We start from the raw sequence: 18010 nt of genomic DNA, 5'->3' as shown, positions 1-18010 counted from the left end.
TGACCGACAGCTGTAGCTGTGCCACACGACACGTCGTTGTGATTCCAAGAGATTTGGGGGTTTTACCGCGGCCGATTAAAGCCCGCACGGTGCTTGGCAAAGAGTGCTAGCGTGCTGAGAGATTGCTGTTCAACAGCCACCGTATCTAAAGCTCTTCAGATTATGAACAATGCCTGAGGGAGTCGTTGACATGCTCCTCTGTCAAGAGACTGACCCAGAGATAGTAACGCCTTTCCTTAAAGATAATCACTTTCACTAGCCCCTCGTGCGCTGTATAAAATCAATCGATTTTTTACAATAGAGGCTTTTACTGTTCTCTGTAAAGAGTTTATGAGGGGAAATGATACATTTCATATGTTGGGGTTCGCAAATTCAGCGTTTAGTATGAATAGGACAGCGGGTAAACTGCTTTCCGGACAGTTTTGCTCCTCTTTCCTCATTTTCTCTTCAGGTTCAGGGTGTTAGAAATAGGAACACGGCCCCCTTGTAAGACGTCTTGGCCCTCAGATCCCATATATAGGCATTTCAATGGTCAAATGTCTGAGAGCAGCGAATCGTCGTCCAGATCCTTAAAAAAAGACGCGAGGTAGGAGGAACCGCCAAGGGCCGTTCCTAAAAAAGTATTGGGTGTCTTGCGGAACTTCTCAGGCTCCTGTGAAGGCACATATTTGACAGGCTACAGCGATACGAGCTCGCACTCCAGCTCAGCGTTCGGTTCAGCACAGACGCTCATCGCCTCTCTCAGTCCAGTGTTTGGTGCGACCACCCATACACTAACGCAGCCATGGATGCCATTAAGAAGAAGATGCAGATGCTCAAGCTCGACAAGGAGAATGCCTTGGACAGAGCAGAGCAGGCTGAGGCCGATAAGAAGGGAGCAGAGGACAGAAGCAAACAGGTTGGACTTGGGCATCTGGGTGTCTTATTTACACCTCTATAGATCAGACTTTATGAAGTCTGCTTCTGTATTTGCTGTAGCATATGGTATAATTCTATTTTTCTATATCTAGGCCTATATTTTATTTCTATTTCTCATTCAATTTTAAACCTCTTTTTTTTCACTCATAGCCTACTTTAGACCATCTTTTTAAAGCTGTGCATGGTTAATTGATGTTCTTGAGTCTCTCCATATTGACACACGTGCTCTTCATGCAGCTTGAGGATGACCTGGTAGCCCTGCAGAAGAAACTGAAGGCAACTGAGGATGAGTTGGACAAATACTCTGAGGCCCTTAAGGATGCACAGGAGAAACTGGAGCTGGCTGAGAAGAAAGCTGCCGATGTAAGCATGGGCACTTTCGTTGTCCAGTCTGATGTCACGAGCAATCTGTGCCCACCCCTGCTAAACAGTCTGTCAACTTATTATATAGGCTACACGTGATTTCACATTTACCTTCACGTAGGCTACTTTATCGGAAACTACAGGTCTTTAAAACTGACCCAAGGCCACTCTTAAGTGTAGCTGCAGTGCACCACCTGGTAAACTAATCCCAAGCCACAGCTGGGAATACAGTCTGCCATATGTACAGTTGCAGGAGAGTGTATGCAAACGGCGAGTTAAAATTAGCACTACGCTTTATAAGGCAAGCGTCTGGGGGTTCGTTAAGTCCACCTACAAGCGTCTTAATAGGGTCCGTGTAGAATTTCACCTCACCCTCGCTCGATACTTAAGACCGTCAGCGATCATCAATCTAGCTAGTATCATAAACGATACAAATGAGTATAGGCTATAGCAAAATTTATATTTGTTAAGTTATAGGACTACAAATTAATAGCAACCCATTCGTTAGCCTACAATAATACACTATATAATCATATAATATGAATATAGTATTATGGCCCAATTTTGATTTTAATGAACAGGTCTATAGACTTAATCATAGACTTGCAGGGGGTCAATTCCTGAAACGATTTCTGTCAGTAATTTTGTGGGCGCAATTAAATGAGGAACATCTAACTTAAGCTTTTGGCGTCTCGAGCCATCAGCTCACAAAACACAATTTTTCCCAAAGGCCTATGGCCACGTACACATTGTAGGCTACGTTTCAGGAGTGACAACCGCATTTAAATGCGGGAGTGAATCCCCTAAATTATTATTACATGTGTGTACGGAACACTACTCACTCTCGAAAATGCGATGACTGACAGCTTGGAAACCATAGCGACGTTCTGGCGTCTCTCGTGTTTGGTATCCGTTATCGTGACCAAAGTAGCCTAATATTAAAGTGACAAAACACTCGTTATTTTCAGCAATTTAACTAAACACACTAAAACATTCGACAGAGGCGTCGTGTTTTGTTTATGCTTGTTTAGCCAGTTTCACAAAGCGCGCGGCTGAATTTCTGTAAACGCGGTTGTCAATACCTGTATTTTTCGGGAGTTAATGCGGTTGTAGAATGCGGTTGTCACTCCCGTATTTTAGCTGCAGTGTGTACGTGGCCAATTAATGATAAATAATGGCAGTGACCAGCTGTTGCTATAGTTACCACTTCAAACAAAAGCCATTTATGTTCGCGAGCATCTATTTAGTGCACACTAGCTAAATGTACTTTTTCGAAAGTTTCAAAACACTTTAGAAACTTATATAACTTATGTTAATATGCTAAAATAACCCTTTAGGAGCCCATCTTTGTTTGTAGTTCCTGTGGAAGAGGCGTAGGGATGTCATTAGAAAAGAAGCCCAGAATACCCAGCTTCACCAAATGTATTTCGTCTCCTTGGTGATTGTGCTCCACCCGTATTGCAGCAACACATCACAAGATGGCGCTGTACGCTCATAAATTCGCACACACAGTTGAGCTCAAATGGGAGCAAAAAAGAATAGATGGAGAGATTAATGCATTTTAAATATATTTGATAATTTGCAGTTTTGCTAATCAAATTCATTACACTGAATTTTGATTTAAATTTTTAATAGTGTCCCTTATTTATGGCAGTATTCATTCTTGTCATAATACACGAAACGCAATGACATTTCTCATGCAATTTATAAACAGATCGTGTGGCCAAAGCGGTCGTTTTAAAATACGATAGTACAGCGTAGATGGACTGACTTCCGGTGTTTGGTAAAGCGTTGCCCGTCTCTGGCTGGGAATCAGAGTGAACGACTCGCTTCACCGGATGGCAGTTACGCCCCGTGGTAACCATTCAAACAATCCGTGATGTCTGGTACGGCGTATCTTGAGGCTGTGAAAAAGAAAATCAGATCACTGCAAGAACAAGCAGACGATGCTGAAAGCAGAATACTGAGACTACAGGAGGAGCTCGAGTCCGAGCGCGCGGCCAGGCAATCTGTGAGCTTACGATAATAATTTAAGTGCATTAGCAGGCCAACTGTAGCGCGTTTTCGCATCAGATCACACCAAGAGTCGGTATATGTCATGAAAATTATGTTTAAACAACGTTTTCGACGTTAGAAAGTTCGCGATAATTGATTGTGAACTGGCGCTTTATAGATGGAGAGGGCGGTGATGCTTTCGACAGGTCCCGTCCTCATGTATACAGCTTTTCAAAGCTAATGTTTACCAAAAATTCTTTAAATGTTGTGTGGTATTAGTCAACACATCATAACTCACACGAAAACCCTTTATTGGTTTGAAGAAAACGAGAGCGTTGTAAGTTCTAGAGATATTTCTGCAAACTCTGCCAAGTGAAATGTGCATTTCTGTGCTTTAGACTCCAGTCGTTTTAGATTAGTGCGTCGTGAGCTCATTGCTAGATGTCTGTGCGCAGGCTGAGGGCGACGTCGCTTCCCTGAACAGACGTATCCAGCTGGTTGAGGAGGAGTTGGATCGCGCTCAGGAGCGTCTGGCCACTGCTCTGCAGAAGCTGGAGGAGGCTGAGAAGGCTGCTGATGAGAGCGAGAGGTGTGTATGGAAACTCACTAGGGCGCAAAATAGCGCCTGAGACTCTTAAAAAGAATGTTGTCAATAAATGGCAAAAGAAATATCAGCAGGTCAAACTATTTTTCTCCATGAAAATGTTCCCAGTTTTATTTCACCCCCAAAAAAGTCAGTTATTTTAACATTCATTGTAAATTAAAAATAGTTACATATTATAGTTTTTATTATAGTGAACTGAATATCAAATCAGTACATTTTGTCAAATGTGACCCTGGACTACAAAACCAGTCATAAGTGTCAATTTTTTTAAATTGAAATTTATTTATTATCTAATAAGTAAGCTTTCAATTGATGTATGGTTTGTTAGGATATGACAATATTTGGCCGAGATACAACTATTTGAAAATCTGGAATCTGAGGGTGCAAAAAAATCAAAATATTGTCCAAATGAAGTCCTTAGCAATGCATATTACTTACAAAAATACATTTTTATACATATATATATATATATATATATATATATATATATATATATATATATATATAATATACACGATAGGAAATTTACAAAATATCTTCATGAAACATGATCTTTACTTAATATCCTAATGATTTTTGGCATAAAAGAAAAATCGATAATTTTGACCCATACAATGTATTGTTGGCAATTGCTACAAATATACCCGTGCAACTTATGACTGTAGTTATGCTGTAGTTTCTTTACATTTAGTCATTTAGCAGACCCTTTTATCCAAAGCCGCTTACAAATGAGGAGAACAACAGAAGCAATCAAACCAATAATAGGGCAACAATTCACAAGTGCTGTGACTAGTCCTGGTTAGTCTAGCACAGTACAGTGTACATAGCAAGTTTTTGTAAATACGTTTATCAAACATATTTAATAGGTCTCCTGATTTTTGGGAGCGATATTAAAACCCAAATTTTCTCACTCTCTTTCAGAGGCATGAAGGTCATTGAGAACAGGGCCCTGAAGGATGAGGAGAAGATGGAGCTGCAGGAGATCCAGTTGAAAGAGGCCAAGCACATTGCTGAGGAGGCTGACCGCAAGTATGAGGAGGTTGGTATTCTCTCTTTTCTCTCTCTCTTATGATTTATTATAGATGAATGAAGTCAAATTATGAATAAATAATTTCCAATAAATATTGTCTTCCCCTTGGGCAACATAAATGCATGTACACTCACAACTTTTCTGTTTTGTGATGTACTCAGGTGGCCCGTAAGCTGGTGATTGTTGAGGGTGAGCTGGAGCGTACTGAGGAGCGTGCTGAGCTTAATGAGGGGTAAAAACAAACAAATTTAATACTTTTTAAAAACATCCTTGCTTACATTAACCTCTGTCTGACCATTTTTGGTTCATATTTTCTGTCACTCCCTCCCACAGTAAGTGCTCTGAGCTGGAGGAGGAGTTGAAAACTGTGACCAACACCATGAAGTCTCTGGAGGCTCAGGCTGAGAAGGTAAGTGTGTAAATGTTTGTAGAGGTATTTATGTGTATGTATGAATGATCGTATATAGGTTTTGTGTGTTGGTGTTTATAGGCAGCCCTTTAATCTTCTCTCCTGTCTTTTCCATCTACAGTACTCCGCTAAGGAGGACAAATATGAGGAGGAGATCAAGGTCTTGACTGACAAGCTGAAGGAGGTGAGTTCACTCACTATTTTGTGTTTGTGTGTGAACATTGACATAAGAGAGCCTGACATCTCTCTGTGTTCCAGGCTGAGACTCGTGCTGAGTTTGCTGAGAGATCAGTCGCCAAGCTTGAGAAGACCATTGATGATCTGGAGGGTATGTCCACTTGTACCTCACTCTTTTTCATACTGCTATTAGACACAGGTTAAAACTAGCTATTTAGATGTCAATGTAAGACTTACTTTATAGAGAGACACTAGTTACATCCTTAGAATAACAGGTTCAAGTCCTTTTTCATTCATACACTCTTAAAAATAAAGGTTGTCTATTTGCATCTGAAGACCGTTAACATTCATGGAAATTTTCTCTTTTTGATTATTAAAATGTTCTTTAAATGGAGAAAAAAAATTTCTTTTAAGAACTGAACTCTGAAAGGTTTTTTGAGGAATGGTTCTTTTTATTTCTAAGAGTGTTTGATGCAATTACCAATTCACATAGTGATTCAAAAGATATGAATATTGTCGGCACAGCTATTTTTAGGTATTTAAAAGATCATATTTTTTCTCATTATCGACTTCATTTCATTTCTGTTTAATTTTTGTTTTTTTTTCTTAGCCTTTCTTTTTTCTGTCTCTCTATGGCCACTTGTCACTGTTCAATCCACCCTTGCACTGCTTCCTCTCCCTTATTTTCTTGTTTCTGCATTCTTTTCCATTCCTCTCCATCAACACCCTCCACCATTCTGGCCTTTAATTGGCTACTTTAGATGAATTGTATGCTCAGAAACTCAAGTACAAAGCCATCAGCGAGGAGCTGGACCACGCTCTCAACGACATGACCTCCATGTAACTATCACCACCTGTTACTTCAGTCTGCACTCATGCTTTCGGTTTAATAGCATTTCCAGATTCTCTATCTGCTAATACAAATTATTTTTCAGGTTTACTGATGGATTTTACACTGAATCCACTGTAAATTTTAGATCCTGCATCACATTAGTGTTTCCATTGATATACTCAGTATAAAGTGCTGTAGAAAAATTGAGATTACACACAAGCACACAACATCTATCATTTGTAATGCATGATGAGACTTTTTTTTTTTAATTCTTGCATGTCCTTTGTTGATCAAATCACCATCTATTATTTGTTTCAACTCTTTTTTTCTTTTTTCCCCCTGCACAGTTAAATTTTTTACATCTCATCTCTGGCTCCGGGCACCATCTGAGCGGCATCTCCTTCATTTCCTCCATGTTTCTCTCTTTTTCTCTGTTGCCGCTTTTCTCCACCGCACTATTCTCAGTGGGGATGGAGCATTCAGCACTATAGTTCCATCACTTGTACAGAAATTATTTGCTTTCTGTAAAATAAAACTTCCTCCCATCTCTGTAAGCTCCCCACTCCTTTCTCTCTTTAGTATGTCTTAACTCTTTTGATTTCATATGTCTTTAATTTATTGTCGAGAAGCTTGAATAAAATCCAAAAAAAGCTCCTTCTCATCACCTCATGTTGCTTCTCTCTTTGGCAGCTCATGAACATCTGTAATGATCGTATTCATACCATCATGATTTTGCATCACAGGTTTTATGGCATTGTAAATATAGAATTAAAAGAAAGACTTCAACATAATCTTTAATAAACCATTTTTGGTAAATGCTCTTGGAACTAACATCTCTCCTTTAATCTTCTCTTCTCTTCTCTTCTCTTCTCTTCTCTTCTCTTCTCTTCTCTTCTCTTCTCTTCTCTTCTCTTCTCTTCTCTTCTCTTCTCTTCTCTTCTCTTCAGACCCCCTATATCAACAGCTCCAGAAAAACCGGGTCCTTTCACATGAGCTTAGTTTAGCACTAAATGAATTCTAACCTGACTATATAAGAAAAAACAGGATGTACACAAAATATTACATTCTGTCTGTTGTTTGTGTTGACACAGAGTAACCAATAATCTGTTATGACAGATAACCCATAATTTCATTATTCTATTGTTGATACTTGAGATCTTGATCTTTTTATGACAGGGCTAAAAAAAAAATATTATAAAATGTATAGTTTTACTGTGTGCAGGTTGTATCCACAAAACCTAAAGCTTAAATCGTAAATTAAAAAAAATAAATCAACCTGTTTCCATTAAATGATGAACAGCCTTGACCTTTCAATGTACTTTATGTAGAGGGAAAGGTTTACATAGAAAGGTGTAAGTGCCTTCTGCGTTATATAACTCACTTTGGTTCATTACCAAAGGTGTGTTGTGTTGTAATATTAGATTATTTATAGGCTAGAAGTACTTCTAAAGTCAGAAAATAGTAGATCAAGTAATTGAATAAGACACTTGTAAAACTATACACATGATTATCGCATGTAACATGCATAAATGCAATGCACAACCCTCAGGTACACAAATATAACTGTTTACATTTTTTTTTTTTTTTTTTTTTTGCAACTGCCAAAATCATGATTATACCTGAATAAAATAATTGAATCTCAAAATGCCTAATGCCTTGTTTCTTTATTGACCAAATATATGACACTGACGGTATGCTGTAAAAAATAAAACAAAGTCAGACATTACTATACTGTATATATAGTTTCTTGAATAAATAATCTTTACTGAAAACTTGCATTTAAAACAGTTCAAAAAAACAAGCACAGTAAACATGTTTTAGTCAGTCAGCTGTTTCTATGAGGTCTGTGGCGTTCACTGTCAGACTTTTAAACAACTTCCGGTTCCGCTTCCGTGTGTATTTTTTTTTTTTACAGTCTATGCTGTAGGGTCAAATGTGAGAAGAGAATCCGTGTGAAAATGGAGGGGGATAAAGCTCCCTTAAACATCTTGGGGGAAAGTAAAGCAGGATATGTCCTGAGTAATGTTGCCGAGGTCGTGGAGAGGATTTTGACGTTTGTGCCGACTAAAAATCTCTTCCGCATAGCAAGGTAAACATTCTACCTCATTGTAGATGTTTTAGCCTGTTAGCGTTGAGCTAATTATTAGAAGACACTCATTCAGTCCATCACAGCTTAAGTGGTATTATATAAACTCAGTTTATAACTTGACCGGATATTTGTATACGCGTTAACGTTTTTGAGTGATTAGTTTGATCAGATCTCACTGGTTCCGATGTTACTTCCCGAATTAGATCAACTTAGCATACATCAGTTGTTGATGTAACGTTAAGGTCCGTATTTTTATTTTTTTTTTTAAGTGTGTTGTTGTATTAATAACAGTATTCTTCTGGGTGTCAGTTGTCATAAACTCATAAAGGTTTAACTATTCCTTTCATATTATTGTTTTATTTGGATTTCCCCTTAACGGCTTTTCAACTCGTTTGTTAAAAGTTTATCTTAAATGTTTAAAATGCTAACACTCAGAGCTCCAGACTAAAAAAAATGATTTGGGAACCGTTGGCTCCTACAATTAAATAATTCAATAATATTTGTCCTTGTTTCAGAATCTCTCGGTACAGTTTGTTCAAAAGCGCTTCAGTTCATTCATTGCGTAGATTTTTATTGTACCTGTTAACAACAGTCGCTGTCATTGCGAGGCTAATATATACAATAGACTACGATATAAACTAGAGTGTCTAGTAGAGTTTCTTTTTGTGTGTGTGTGGTTCAGTTTTTAGAGTTATTGTCCTTTTCAGGAAATTTGTCTTGGACAAGATGCATTAGTACACAACATACAACACAGGACAACATTAAAAAAGACTTCATAACAATTACTACAGCTTACTGTTTAAAATATTAAAGGATTACACTTTCAAATAAAAATTTCCTGATAATTTACTCACGCCCATGTCATCCAAGATGTTCAGGTCTTTCTTTCTTCAGTCGAAAAGAAATTAAGGTTTTTGATGAAAACATTCCAGGATTTTTCTCCATATAGTGAACCTCAGTGGACCCCAAACTGCCTGTTTGATAAATATCAAATGTGTTGATTATAAAGCTGTCACTATCAGTTATTTGGATGATTAGTCAAGTATTCATATATTTTTATATGAATAAAAATTGACCTAAATGAACAATAGCTTTTAAAGTACATATTTGGATCAATAAAGTATCAAAAGCAAATAATCTTATGGTTTTATTGAACAATACTGTTAAAATAATGTTATGGTATGTGTGTGCATATATGCAATTTATTAAAACAAAATTTTGTATCTTTATTTACACATTTCCATATGAAGAACCATATGAAGTCTGTCAAAACTAAATTAATCAATATCAGTTTGTATGTTAATATTAGTGTTTCTTTTTTCCGTAGTGTGTGCAGGCTATGGAGGAATTGCGCACGCAGAGTCCTGAGGACGAGGCAGAGATTTACCTGGGTCTCCGCCTCTGGCTCATCCATATACGAGGAGCATGTTTTGCTTAAATCTATGACACAAGACTTGGAGGTCTGATGGTCTTTGCTGCTCTAGAAATGACAATCGCACTCTTTCCGATTTGTTCAAATGTTTGTCTTTTGTCTGACCCCCTTGCAGAATATCTGTCTGCTGCCCCAGACAGCTCTCGTAATGGTAAATCATGAGAACTTCAGTGAGTCTGTTAGTAACAGACACAGAAAGGGTAAGTTGACACATTATTTGTATAAAAAAAAAAAAAAAAACATCAGTCATGATGAGGAGACTCACTTGTACTCTTCAATACTCCCTTGTTGCAGCCAGGAAGTGTGAGGAGGAAGTGGAGTCAGATCCTGTTAAGAAGCTGAAACGCTTACTACCTAGCAGTTGTGACATACTAGGCATAGTCGCACCAGGAATTGTGGGTAAGTGTACTTGTCCCTCTTTCCCTGTTTTTTTTACCTTTACTGTGTCCGATGGCAATGTCAGTGCAACAGTGTAACTGTCATTTCTCATGCTGTGGACTATAGTGACCCCCAGTGGTTCACCCAACAGTCCCCCACAGGAGCTTGAGGAGGGTGAAGCTGGCTTCAGTCTGCTTTTCTCTGCCATGGATGGGATCACCATCCGGCCTTTCCATTTCTGCAAAAAGACCCTCAGTGAAACGGCGATGGAGGAAGCAGGTGAAGTGTTTAGATCATTTGTAGGACATTCTTTTCTCTAAGATGGTTAAAAAAGTATGGGGTCGGTAAAATTTTTACGTGATCAAAAATAGTTAAAACAATAATATTGCAATTTAAATTAATTTTTTTAAATTATTTTAATATATATTATAAAATGTAATTTATTCCTGTGATGATAAAGCTGAATATTCAGCAGTCATTACTCCAGTCTTCAGTGTAACATGATCCTTTAAAAATTGTGCTCAGGAAACATTTCTTATCATTTTCAATGCTAAAAACAGTTGTTGCTTAATTTTGTGGAAACTGTGATACTTTTTTTTTAGGATTTTTTGATGAATAGAAAGTTCAAAATGGCATTTATTTGAATTGAGCCGTGTTTCCACGAACTAGGGACTTTGGACCACAGGAACAAGGGTCTAAAGGAAGTTCCGCGTAAAAATTTCCCCCTCAGAAAATAACGCTCGCTAGGTAGTAGTACTTTTCCATTTACTTTTGTTGAGTAAGAGTTGTTTGCTATATCAACAATGGAGTTTAAAAATACGACCGATGGACCAAAAACGAGGTTCAGGCTTTATTAAGCTTATATGCGGAGGACGAAATCCAACTGGAACTGTAAAGTTTCGCACAATCATCGGACTTAAGCTTCACAGTACTTTAGATCACGATGAAAACGCAGACAGCAACAGGTCTGGGGGGAAAAAAAGTTCCTGGGACAAATTGTTCCAGGTGATTTCGGTGGAAAAGTGGCTATAGAATCTTTTGTAACATTATATTTTTATCACTTTTTGTTTGTTTAATGCATCCTTGCTGAATAAAAGTATTGATTTATATAAAAAAAGAGAGAGAGAGAGAACCCTTAGTGTATATATATCCGCCACTGAATTAGATGTATGGTAAGTCATTAAAATACTCTCTCTTTGATTTCAGGGTTGATTAATAACCCTGATCTAAAGGTGGTGCTGCTGTTCGACTACGACACCTATAAATCTGGAGGTGGACGTTTTCTTAACAAGCTTCTGGAACCGCTTTCCCAAAGTAATGTACTTATTGTTGGAGGACAAGTTGAGGATGTCTTTTCCATAAACACAAGCTGGTAAGTAAAGAAAGTTCATGGTAAACTTGATTTTCGATTGATCAAGTTAGTTCATATTTTCTTCTCATGTTGTATGTCGAGTTTTTATAGTCAAGACATTATACTTCCTCGTCCCTCTATTTTTGTTCCATCCCAACCCTTGATTGCCCCTATGTGAAGATGAGATCTACTCAGCGATGATGTCACACTGTGCCTTTCTAACTTTTGCATGATAGTTTGCAATTTAACATTGCTTTAGTGCTTAAGTTATTTTTCACATCTTATTTCAAATATAATCTTCATTATACATACAATTTTTCTTTGCAGCTGTTCTCCGGGCTCTTTTGGGGCAGTAGGGTTGACTTTCAGCGGCTCCAAGATCCAGGGTGCCTCGGTTCTAATAGAACAGGACATAAACAGCCCGAAAGCAGCAGAAGCCACTATCCAGCGGCTGAAGGCTGCTAATATCCCAGAGAAAAACACCATGGGCTTCATGTTTGCTTGTGTGGGCCGCGGCCACAGCATCTACAATGACCAGCGTAACGTGGAGGCTGACGCCTTTCGAAAGATCTTCTCCAACATTCCGCTCTTGGGATTCTTTGGAAACGGGGAGATCGGCTGCGACCGTATTGTCAAAGAGAACTACACGTTGAGCGAGACAGATGCTGATGGACTACAACACTCTTTTACTACAGTCATGAGTCTGGTGCATTTTGGCTAACACAAACTCTTGTACCACAAGCGACTAGAAAACCACTAGTTAACGTGGAGTTTCAGGACAGACACCGGATGCTTGTTTAAGTTAACGGAGCAGGTCCAATGTTGATCAGGTGTAATTCTTCTAGGTTCTTTCCCTTGACTTTTTTTTTTCTTTAAATCAGAATGTCAGAGGGACATTTTTAGCAGTTATTTACAAGATTGCGATGTAAGAGCCCCTGCTGTGAACTAAAAGTGGCGGGTACAATTTTTACACCTTGTTTAGTAAGGTTGTTACTTACAGAACGGTTGTGAAGAACAATTAAGATTTAGTTTGAATGGCATGGTGCTAAACCGTGACTTTAGACTTCAGTTTATATGTTAACTCTCTTTGTGTAGAGCAGGGCTGAAATCTGTCAGCTGATCAGATTTCTTGTGGGCTGTAGGGCTCACTCAAGCCTTATATACAAACAGTTTGTAAACACATTCAGGCACTTTTGGAAAAAAATTAAAAGCAAATTGTAATGGAGGCAGCCATTTATCATCAACCTTGGTACGGATTATGGAAATTCCACTATCCTCACTTCTGATGTTATGGGAAATATGTCCAGACTGAGTGTTATAAAACTACAGGAAAAGTATTAACATTTTAAGATGGTACAGAATTGGTTTCTGTGGCAGGGTGAGGAAGCTTAACCTTATCAGCACTTGTCTATATACAGTTAGAAACTAACTCACAAGCAGTTCAAAATACCCAGATTAGAGTAATAAAGGACAGAAGTGGGAAAAAGTGGAATTTCTGTATAATGTATTTGGGTATTTACTGTGCCTGTCCCAATCAAAATCCTATTATAAATTAATTTCTCGGTTCATCAGCTAAGTTCTTGTTATAGGTTAATCAATTATTCTATGCGCTAGCTAAATAACACCATGTTGATCATAGATGAGTGAGATTTTAAAGGGTTGTTTGCCTTTGGAGGTATATTTTTTGCAATATTTAGAAGGTTGATTCAAACATTGCTGTTGCCAAATCTGTTCCCCACCCCCCGGTTTTGTTCTGATCAGATGCAAAACACATGGCTTTTGTCTAGCCTTTGCTTCAAGGAAAATACGTTTTACTACTGTCATGTATTTTTTTATGCCAGTGTGTTTATTTTTTCTTTACTGTCAAAATATCTCAAATATCTACATTTGCTGCTGAAAACCTTGAGTCGTCCAGTTGTCGACCCATGTCTGCATTTAATTGATCTGACATATGTATATAATAAAATCAATGATTTCATCTGTCAGTTAGTGTGGTGCAGGTCTCTATGGAAGATTACAGCAAAATGTGTTCAGTTTCCATTTATTTCAGCAGAAAAATGAAAAAAATCCACTATTGCGTTTCCATATCTTTCCATGTGAGGGGGGAAAAAAATAAAATGAAGAGAAATTAATTAGGGCAGCCGGAATAGAGAAAGATGCAAATTTAGTCAATCCCTCAACAGCTGTATCAGGGAAAAAAAACAAAAAAAAAAACACATCACTCCAGTATTTTCACTTTCTGTAATTTGATACCAGGATAATATAACTCTCAGTATAGTTTAAAATGTAAAAATATAAAAATAACTGCGATGTAACTGCAGTCTGTCAATGCGTTCTGTCTTATTTTTTTCAGTAGATGGCGCTCTCGTGCAACAACACTTCAAAACAGTAAGTAGCCGCTTTTCCAGTTGTTTGTTTCCAGTCACAAACAACGATGTCTTAAAATCTAAATACCAAAACGTCTATTTTTTTTTTTTTTTTCATTAAAGACCAAATAAATAGATCATTTACTGTTAAATTAATTAATCATGAATGGGATAATGAACACGCTTGAATAGTCACAATTTGAGAAGCTCCCGCTTTGTTGTGTGTGTGTTACAGCCTACGTCAATGCAGTGCGCATCACAACAGACAGGCCGTGTCAATGGTAGCTCAAGCTGTTTCCTGTTTCTGCGGTTAGTCAGCTTGGTAGCCTGGAGCAGGTCTCTGTCGAGGCAGTGGTCAGATAGTGGATTGCCCCAGGACTAATGCAAACTGAAGCCATTTAGGGTTGCAGTACAAATCCCTCAGTTCCACACTAATTCCCATGGCTACACCGCCACAACAGGTGAACGCCTCTTACAGGTAAAGAGTGGGTTATTTTGAAGTCCCTTCACCACAAAAAGAGTGAAAACATCGGTTTACCTCCTAACAATCTCTTTGGTCACATTCCATGCACACTGCCACTCAAGAAAGGCCTCTGTGGAATTGTGGTAAATCTGAGTTTCAGGAACAAACAGCATTTTGGAGGAACATGGCTTCTCGATGTGCACTAAAAGTGTGGATCTGTTGGGGTGCAGGTGTTTTCAAACCTGTACATTGTCGCCTCAGGGCTTTTGGAGTTAAGGCATTCAGCCTCACTTTAAGACTCTTTCCCTGTTGAGAGCAGACTCAGAAACAAGACAGACAGACCTGAGCTTTGGGACCATTGTCATAAAGAGCAATGTTTTGTAGGTCACACACAGGGGGTGGGCCACTTTGCTCAGAGTTATATATCCCAAGTGTGCGAAATGTAGTCAGGCATTTTATAGCCAAGAGGAAAAACAAAAATTTGCGGTAGAATGTCTTGAAAGCAGAGTTTATAGACAAATTAATATTTATCAAATATCTGTCATTTCCTCATCTGAGCTGTATGGATAAATATTATAAATATTACAAAACCTTTGAAAATAATCTCATGTTATCCAGTATGGAACTTAACATAAATTTGGTCTGGTTTGTAGTGAGTCAATTAATGCACTGTAAAAAGTTGTTTTTATGGTTAGAAGGTGTATATAGGCATTTGAAATTTCAAAAGTGCACATATTTATATCAAACGCATACATGCACTCAATCATTTCTGAATCAGTCATGCTAAATTTCCTCTACTGTATTGTCAGTCACACACTAGACAATGCTTATTGCAAAAAAACATGAAAGATGCAACTAAATAATAGCTTTACATACAATCACTGAAAAAAGAAAAAAAAACAACAATACAATTAACTAGGTTGTATAAGTCATTTCAACTTAAATTATATTAAACCAACTTAAAAGTTGAATCTTCACTGTAAAAAAAAATCCCAGTAAAATCCCAGCTGTGGTTGCCAGAACTTTACCGTAAAAAATACAGTAGCAACATAAAAAAAAAATCTGTTAAATTTACGGTAAAATAACATATTTCATTAACTGATAATGTTAATTTACCAACCTAATTAAGTACTAATATCTGTTTTGTACCTTTATAATACACTGACACCAAACACAGTGGTGATGAGAGTCACATGATGAATCAAAGTTCATCACAAACAGATTTTCCACAAGCTGAGAAGAACAACACTAACATATAGAAGGTGCACACAGTGTCATTCACACACGCACTAAACACCATCATGGTAACATGCATGAAATTTTAAAAATGCAATAAACAATTTAACAACATTAGATGTAACATAAAACCATAACTGATTAGAAAAAAAATGAGAAAAACTAAGAAGAAACAGAGTTATTTCAACGAAAATATATCAAATGTGAAGTGTCACGCAGGGAATTGTGGGAATGTCAATTTCCGGTTTTTCACTGTAAATTTTACAATGAATTGTTATTTTTCACTTCCAAAAACTGTGAATTTAACGGTATTTTACCGTAAAATTACATTAAATGTACCGTTAGATCTATTACAGTTATTCGCCGTATATGTTACTGAAACTTTCTGTAAACCAATTGACAGTTTTTCACCACAGCATTTTTACAGTCTTTTACTGTTAAAATCACGGTCATTTTTTACAGTGTTGTATAACTTAAAAGTTGAAAACTGCTTAACTTATTTTTTGCTTAACTTAAACATGTTATGACTTATTGATCATATTTTTACAGTGATATAATCTTTTTTTTTTTTTTTAGTTTGTAATATTTCTAAATAAAATAGTAATGTTCATGACATGTTTGTTCTGTATCACATCCACCCATACTGATCTGAGAAGGCTCTGCTACATTATCATTCGAGGAGCTGTCACAACAGAAGCATGTCTGGATTTTCTTTAATGAGCATCACGCTAATTAGCTATTATTAATTCATCACAATTTTGTGGTGAATTAAATGTATTCAAATATTTACGCAAGATTGTTAATTTAATGCAAGTCCGACATACGACGACAAGCTAAACGCATGACATGCCAATGTGACAAACTGTTGCTAATTGTGCAAAGAGCTGGAAAATGAAGACATATTTGTTCCCTAGTCAAAGTCAGTCATAATTATACATTATATATTATCTACATGATAAAATAAATTAACTTTATAAATTAACGGTTACTATATTCTAATTAAATTAAAGAAAACACAATTAAGATGTTATAATATTTCATTTTGAATAATACAATTTTCATCACTATATATATTTGGATTTATAAATGATATTACCTGCTATTAAATAATTCAATTATATCAATTTTCAAATATTATTTAAATAATAATTTTATCTATACAGTCAAAACAAAAATTATTCAGACACAAGATATAATTTTTGATATTTTTTTTTACTAGTGGGTACAGGACACTATAGTTCATTTATGTAAGTGAAGATAGCAAAATAAAGTAAATTGTGTCATTTTATATTCAAAAATTCCTCATACAGTGGACTACCAGTACAACTGATAAAAATTTGGGACCAAAAATTATTCAGACACTTTGACCTGACCAAGTGTTATCTGACATAATTAAGACATAATTTTTCTGACAGTTTAACTCTGAGATCTTGTCATATTTTATTACCATTTTTTAAACTATAGTGAATAAACTGTAATAATGAATGAAATGTTCAGGGTGTCTGAATAAATTTTGGTTTGACTGCATATATATATATATATATATATATATATATATATATATATATATATATATATATATATATATATATATATATATATATATATATATATATATATATATATCACACACACAAAAAAAAAAAAAAAAAAAAAGAGTATAAAAAGAGCCATCTAACCCACATGCATGGACACACTCACACCCTGAATTTACTTCTCAAATGAATGCAATGCCTCAATAATTCAGCAGAGCTACATTACCACTGGGTGGAATAATGGACAGTTGAGAATTCACAGGGGAAGCAATCTACATGTTTCTTCTGACTACCTCTGCTCTGTCTCTGGGTCATTCAAGTGTTTGTGGTTTCTGACCAAACTTTTCTTATCTGGCTTCTGTAGTCGACCAAGTGCAAAAACCACACTGCGAAGTAAAACACTGCGAGCACAGCTTTAATAAACCACATCAGGCAGTTATTGACACAACTTTTCAACGAAAGTTGAAGGGATGCTGTTGTCTGCAACTATAAAACCGTTTGATCTTATTTTCAACTGTCCTTTGTTACAAATGCCCTTGATATGCAGTGCAGGAAACTTAGTAGTTTCGGTAGGTGCGCTTTTATAAATCCTCATATCATATCAGGTCTCACTTCTGTTTGATGGAGTGTTTAAGTGAAGAAAACTGCCCTGAAACTACCTCTGAGACACTTTTGACACTGATGGAGGGAGACAGTAAGTTGGGGTAACAATAAAAGGGTTGAGTACAGATATATGAGAGTGTTCCTGCTCTGACCATTAGACACTGAACTCAATAATTCAGAACTTGAAATGTGACTTTAATCACATTAACTTTGCATGCCCACAATCAAA

General features: G+C 36.8%; 2 protein-coding genes across 3 annotated transcripts; both read left to right on the top strand.

Annotated features, from left to right (window-relative positions):
• The first annotated feature begins 644 nt into the window (after positions 1–644).
• tpma (alpha-tropomyosin) lies at positions 645–7364 on the top strand. Of its 2 annotated transcripts, XM_067399547.1 has the most exons (10): positions 646–898; positions 1156–1281; positions 3732–3865; positions 4802–4919; positions 5072–5142; positions 5244–5319; positions 5441–5503; positions 5578–5647; positions 6258–6336; positions 6676–6877. In XM_067399547.1, the coding sequence occupies exons 1-10, from the start codon at positions 785–787 to the stop codon at positions 6677–6679; spliced, it is 855 nt and encodes a 284-aa protein (XP_067255648.1). In that variant the 5' UTR covers positions 646–784; the 3' UTR covers positions 6680–6877. The 2 variants fall into 2 exon arrangements, with proteins under 2 accessions (XP_067255649.1, XP_067255648.1); XM_067399548.1 differs by lacking the exons at positions 6258–6336; positions 6676–6877 and adding an exon at positions 7276–7364 and having other exon boundaries at positions 645–898.
• An 886-nt stretch (positions 7365–8250) lies between these two features.
• On the top strand, positions 8251–13557 carry fbxo22 (F-box protein 22). Its single transcript, XM_067399546.1, has 7 exons — positions 8251–8417; positions 9745–9877; positions 9965–10049; positions 10144–10248; positions 10354–10506; positions 11434–11599; positions 11906–13557. The coding sequence occupies exons 1-7, from the start codon at positions 8287–8289 to the stop codon at positions 12297–12299; spliced, it is 1167 nt and encodes a 388-aa protein (XP_067255647.1). The 5' UTR covers positions 8251–8286; the 3' UTR covers positions 12300–13557.
• Positions 13558–18010: the final 4453 nt, after the last annotated feature.

The sequence above is a fragment of the Chanodichthys erythropterus genome, chromosome 11 (genome assembly GCF_024489055.1).
Source record: "Chanodichthys erythropterus isolate Z2021 chromosome 11, ASM2448905v1, whole genome shotgun sequence".
In the NCBI taxonomy this organism is placed as follows: Eukaryota; Metazoa; Chordata; class Actinopteri; order Cypriniformes; family Xenocyprididae; genus Chanodichthys; species Chanodichthys erythropterus.
This window is presented reverse-complemented; position numbering and strand designations above follow the sequence as displayed.

Coding starts and splice junctions, on each gene's coding strand:
- fbxo22 (XM_067399546.1), top strand. CDS start 8,287: ATGGAGGGGGATAAAGCTCCCTTAAACATCTTGGGGGAAAGTAAAGCA. Junction 9,878..9,964: donor CTATGACACAAGACTTGGAG/GTCTGATGGTCT, acceptor ACCCCCTTGCAG/AATATCTGTCTGCTGCCCCA. Junction 11,600..11,905: donor TTTTCCATAAACACAAGCTG/GTAAGTAAAGAA, acceptor TTTTCTTTGCAG/CTGTTCTCCGGGCTCTTTTG.
- tpma (XM_067399547.1), top strand. CDS start 785: ATGGATGCCATTAAGAAGAAGATGCAGATGCTCAAGCTCGACAAGGAG. Junction 899..1,155: donor CAGAGGACAGAAGCAAACAG/GTTGGACTTGGG, acceptor CTCTTCATGCAG/CTTGAGGATGACCTGGTAGC. Junction 5,504..5,577: donor TGACTGACAAGCTGAAGGAG/GTGAGTTCACTC, acceptor TCTGTGTTCCAG/GCTGAGACTCGTGCTGAGTT.